This window comes from Halyomorpha halys, unplaced genomic scaffold (genome assembly GCF_000696795.3).
Source record: "Halyomorpha halys isolate HHAL.00 unplaced genomic scaffold, Hhal_1.1 Scaffold37.1, whole genome shotgun sequence".
In the NCBI taxonomy this organism is placed as follows: domain Eukaryota; kingdom Metazoa; phylum Arthropoda; class Insecta; order Hemiptera; family Pentatomidae; genus Halyomorpha; species Halyomorpha halys.
The window spans coordinates 361,244-367,243 of NW_027106407.1; the positions used below are offsets into that span (position 1 = coordinate 361,244).

A 6,000-nucleotide genomic window follows, 5' to 3' on the forward strand; every position below is an offset into this window, starting at 1 on the left:
GAATTACTAGCTTAAATGGGTGTGTGCAAGTGGAATAACTGCCAGGTTTTAAGTCTTAAGTAATAGTTCTATCAAGAGGTGAAGAGCTATTTTGTAAAACGACTATAGCTTTTTATTATTCATTTTGGCTATTCTGGTTCTCATGTACCATGGCACAGTCGGTTATCTTTAATTTTTAAGTAAGCCTTAACTCCTTCACTTTTTAGCCATAGGCCATTTTCTAGTTTTGAGGAAGTGTCAGATCTTGTCAGGAGGAATAACAAAACAAATTTAAATAATAAATGTATATGTAATTGAATAAATTGCTTTGTTTGTAGAAATAGCACACAAATAGTCCTGAAAAGTAATACATTGCTACTAACATCTAGTATTTAAAAAGGCAAGGATGGGTGGAAAAGAAATTAGGATAGGGAAAGTGGGGGCAAAGTCCTGCAATATTCGGATTTTTGACTATTGTGACCAACGAGGAGGAGATTACCCCAAAATTGTATATGTGTGCTTAAGGCAGAGATCTTACCTATCACTACTGGAAACACCAAACACCTTCTTTAATAATTTGATTAAAAATTAATTGCAGGGCTTTACCCCATTAAGATGGACATAGATAAAAAAATATACTATTATCAAAAACTCTCAATAGCTCTTTAGTTTATTTTAAACTTTAACACTTTTTAGCCACAGCACAATTTTTATTTTTTTGGCACATTTTTCTTTTCCCTTAGATTTGTTTTCCAAACGATCTTTATTTGGTGTCAACGTTACGATACGTTGTTACGTCAAGATACTTCAACCCTTTACCTTTGTTTCCTCATGATGTTCATTTTAGGAAGAGGAATTATATTGTTAGGAGAGGTGGATTCCAAAATCAGGGATGTAGCCTCCTTCCAGTGTGGTCTCATCATTTTGTGATCATATGACAAATAGAGCAGTAGAAGTAGAGGGTCCTTGATCAGGAGATATTTGATCAAAAACAGCTTTATCATCTCCAATGAATGTTACCACCAGCAACTTCATTGTTAAGAAATACAATTTTCAATTATTATACTCATCGTTGGTGGAATTCTGGGAGGTCACTTCTAAAGGGGATCTTAAAAGTCACAAGTCTGACCCAGATTTGATAAATCCCATGCATCAACAGCAGCATCATAATAATTCTTGAGCAGGTAAAAAAAAAAGAAGCAATTAAGGGATCGAGTCTTGAGACTGCTGTATGGTGGTAAAGTGAGCAGATAGAAGTGGAGTGCTCTAGCAAAAGTAATAGCCTTGTGTGTGAGAGATATGGTTATCTGAAATGAGTTTTACTCACTTGGATTTGCAAATTTTAAATAATATTGCAGCCACTTGATAAACGTTGAGGTGTTGATGTACTCCTTTTCTGTCACACCCAAAGTAGGGCCACCACAAAACAATTGGCAATTTTCTCTTTTTTTAGCATAAAGTAAGGAAAAATATAATTCACCACTGAATTCATTGCACATACAATGAATTATTAGAGTTATTTCTCTGTCGCAACTGTCTTGGCAACTCCTCTTTTCTCTGTGGAGGCTACATGAAATGGGATTTTGTTTGGGACAGTTTTTACCCCAGTTTCGTCCATATTTTAGATTTTATTGAGAGTAAGCTTTTAATTTCAGAGTACAGACCCAATAAAATTGTCAAAATACTGTGATAGATGAACTTGGTTGAAACCAATAGCTCTGGCAATGTGGCTTTTTGTGGAACATGCAGGCTACTCTACAGTCTATTCCTCTTCATAAATTATAGGGTGCAATCCCTCCTTGCGAGTTTGGATTTGAAAGGAAATAGATGGAGTATGCTATTGTCCTCTGCATATATGAAGAGAAGAAATAGTAAAGATTTCAGTGTAAGACTAAAGAAACGTTGATCGAGGACAATACTGTGGCTTACCAACTCATTTTCTTGTTTTGTCGTAAAGGTGTTCTGAAATCACCCAAGTTTTGAGCAATCTCCTTTCTTCAGCCAAGTCCTCAACATAGTCTTATTGATACCTACTTTCTTGGCAGCTAGACAAAATGAGGATCCAGCAGCAATCAGTCTCCGAGCTTCATCGAGATAGTCCTCTTTCAAAGGCTTATAATCGGTTCTCTTTTGCAGTTCCTTTAATAAAATATTGGCAAAATTATTTTAATTACTTGAATATACCTATTCTTAGAAATATTTGATTTATAATAAATAATTATTATTACTTTTTTATATATATATCATTATGATAAATGATTAATAATAAATAGGTACATTATTGTATCTACAATGTTGAGTATAATGCCAAAATCTGAGATGGTATTAAATGGGGCAAAGCCCTTCACTCGGGGCTTATCCCAAAGAACCTGCAGGGTTTGGCTCCATTTGGCATATTTGGGCAGGGCCCATCAGTAAGGTTAGGAGTATTGAATTGAAGTAGAAGTTATTCACAACATTAAAGCTAGTTATTGCAGTATTTTTAAAATGCTAGTTATTGCAATATACAATATATTGATAATTAGTTAATGAATTTGGAGCAATGCTATCTCGCATAATATTGAATTAAAGTTTCAAGAAAATTATGTGAAAAATAAACTTACCTCATTTTCAGGGAGAACGTTTTAGTCTTTAAACCGATTGCTTTTAAGCATATCAAGCATTTAGTTTTATAAATCATGATTTTTGCTTTAGCATAGCACCTCTTGCTGATATTCAAAGTTAAAAAGATGAAAAAAGGTTTGAGCTCCCAAAAAAATAAAACTATCAGAAATAATGGAATTTTACTATTAAAGATAAATAACATAGGATTATAAAATGAAGAATAATAAATTTATTTAAAAAATATATACAGCATACATATATACATGATATGTATGGAAAATATAATACTGATCAGTTTACAACTTCTTTCTTCTTATTTTTCCGCAAATAAATACATATTTTATATTCATTTAGTTTTAAAAACTGTTTTAGAAATCATGTTTTTTTCCAAATACAAACTAGGTTATTGTTTGTAACAGCAACAATAAATTCACTACTAGAATGCACAACAACTTTGTCAATTACGATATCATATACATTCAAATTTAATTTCCTTTTCTTGTCATTGTAATGATCAGTTAAATTAGGCCAGGGTATGATTGCAGATGGATCAATGTTTCTTTTAATAGTAGCAGGAGTACTCTCAAAAATTTCTTGTAAATCATACAGCCATAGTGATCCATTGTCATCACCACAACAAAGCAATGAACTTTCTACAAAAGAAAATATGAGCTTAAATGAGAAAAATATGGGTTGCACAACAATACAAACCAAACTCAATAGTATAGAAAACAAATACATTTAACAACAGTAATCTAGATCAACTGTAAATGTTCAGTAGAGCTTTAATGATTATTAATCTTTTTAATTTTTGTCAGAGATGATACTATCAAGTAAATTTGACCTATTTGTAAGGCCCTGATTTTACTGTTCTGCAATATCAGTAAATAAGAGGTTTCCTTGTTTGTAGTTAAACATATATAAATAATTAGAAGTTTAAGAATTACACATATATCAACTAATAAATAATCTGTTCTCTCTATAAGTCTCATCTTAGCTTTTACTATATTATACCTAAAGATAATACAATAGTTATTTCTATTTTATACTGCTCATATTTTGTTTTTATAGCTCTGAAGTTTTACTAAGTAGACAGAAACATTAGGACACATTAAACAGTAAACATTTTTTACTGCTCTTTTTTTTTTATGCCACCAAAATCTAGATTTAATTCACAGACAATAATATCTAAGTAATTATTACAGTATAAAATTTCCGTTATAAGGTTACTGAACCACATCATATATACCTGTTGCAGAGAGATTTTTTAAAATAATAATTTTTTTGCATGTTTTCATTGGAAGAAAGTTAATTGTAAAAATCATTTAGGAATGAGGCCTGGAAATATATATACTTACACATAAGTTCTTCATCCATTTGTAAAGAAATTATAAGATATAAATAATCTATAATTTAGGAGCACGGGGAACCCCGAGGTAAGGCGGATGGCTACTACCTCCAAGGATCCGAGTTTGAATCTGGCTGGGCAGAAAATTTTCTGTTACACTGTAGCTGTAAGTCAACTCCTATGGGTTCTGGAGCCCTCCTGGGGTCCACCCAGCCTCATAAATTGGGTATCCTTAAAAGGGTAAAAATTTGGTGGTCGAGCGTAATTCTGACTGAATCACCTCCTTACACAACCATTGGTCTAGTAACAGTACTTCCTTACAAAGTACTGAACCCCTGACCCTTCATGGGTTGTAGTGGTACAGATTTTAATTTAATTAAATATATATATTTGTAAATAGTTCATCCCAACATCTCAGGAACTATGAGACGTTCAGATATCTATTAAGACTTAGAGAATTTACTCAACTCAGTGTGGTATGAAGTTTTTTTAGTGCTGTAGATAGTTTTAAGGATATAAAGTTCTGAATAAAAGATGGAGGAAAATTTAAGGTTTTTCTGGAATAAAATAAAATTCAGAGGTGTGTATCTTAAATACTTCAATATTTACTTTTAATGACATTTACTGTATTCCTGTATAGTGCAGGTAAAAACTGGACCATGTTTTGAAAGGAAACAAAGCGCAGTTTTTTTCTTACTTAAAAGAACTCAAGAATCTATTTTTGTATCCTCGGAACAACTACCATATCTTATTCCTCCTAACTGTGGTTGGCAGACTCATCAATTTTGACTAATAAATATAAATATAAATATATACAATACAGTATACAATAATAAAATATTAACATTATATTAGAGAATTACTATTATACTATTTGGCTAGGAATACTTAAGCTATGGAAATGAGACCAATGATTCAACTTACTAATGTTTACACCCATGTACATGAAATAATTGTCAGTTGAACTCCACTTTAAGATATGAAGTGGTTCTAATTCAAAAGAGTGAATGTCATTATTTTCATCAAGAGCATCTCGTAATGGTTTTAAATCACAAATGTAAATGCAAGAATGGAGAGCATATTTACATGCAATTAAACCATCTTTCAACACTTTTACTGAGTCAACCAATTTTGATGTATTATTTCCTTCACAAACAAGTTTTATTTTTATACCTTTCCTCCTGCAATTAATAAAATTCACACCATAAATAATAAAGAAATACATAAATTCATATTTTAATAATTATATTTTTAAATTGCTTATAATGATCTAAATTCTGTAAAACAAACAAGATCCAGGTCAACCTGAATTATAAAAGTAAAGGAAAAATGGTACTGTATTGTTGTCTATCTCTAATTATTCAACATGGTTATAAACAAAGGTAGGATAAATATAATCTGTAATCATAACCCATTATTTTTAGGTTAGTAGGTCTTGCTAAGACACATTTTGTTACAATAGAAAGAGTAAAATTGTAGAAAACTGAAAGATTCAAGGCCTAGGATATTTTTACATGGAGAGTTTTGGAGAGGGTCTGAAAACTCTTTCATTTGTTTTTGGGGTGCTTATAATGAATTTCAACTTTGACCTCCAATTTTTACTAGAAACATTAATATTTTTATGTTTATGTTTGAAGTTATCCAGTATTTTAATTTATTTCTGGGAAAAGATGAAAATTCATAATAATAAACAAGCAAATTTAAAAAAAAATTCTATTGAAGTCCATTAGGTCCTTAGTTGATTGGACTATTAGCAAAAAATCATTTGCTAGATTAATTTTAATAAATGGGATACATTAATTAATTTATATATGTATATATAGTTGACCGTAAAAATTGATATATAAGAAGATGGTCAGGGTTGCGGTCAAAAGTGAAACAAAAATAGTTTACAACTATTTATTTTCCAACGTTTCGCCCCACTTTGCAGGGCTTCATCAGGGCTAAAAAGATACAAAATGAAACTATGATAAGATACAATGATAGGAATAAAAATAAAAAGATAAGATATAATGAAAAGAATAAAAAACAAGTAACAAAGGCAAGATTAAAAGTTTCATATAAAAATA

At 30.9% G+C, this 6,000-nt stretch overlaps 1 protein-coding gene across 2 annotated transcripts in view; it reads right to left on the reverse strand.

Annotated features, from left to right (window-relative positions):
- Window positions 1–2,789: 2,789 nt before the first annotated feature.
- LOC106687208 (leucine-rich repeat and WD repeat-containing protein 1) overlaps window positions 2,790–6,000 on the reverse strand; it is a gene marked incomplete at its 5' end in the record, with an annotated part of 8,588 nt that continues 5,377 nt past the window's right edge. For both annotated transcript variants that reach the window (XM_014430958.3, XM_014430951.3), the window contains 2 exon segments: window positions 2,790–3,236; window positions 4,856–5,112. In XM_014430958.3, coding sequence (XP_014286444.1) covers window positions 2,959–3,236; window positions 4,856–5,112 — 535 coding nt within the window. In that variant the 3' untranslated portion in view covers window positions 2,790–2,958.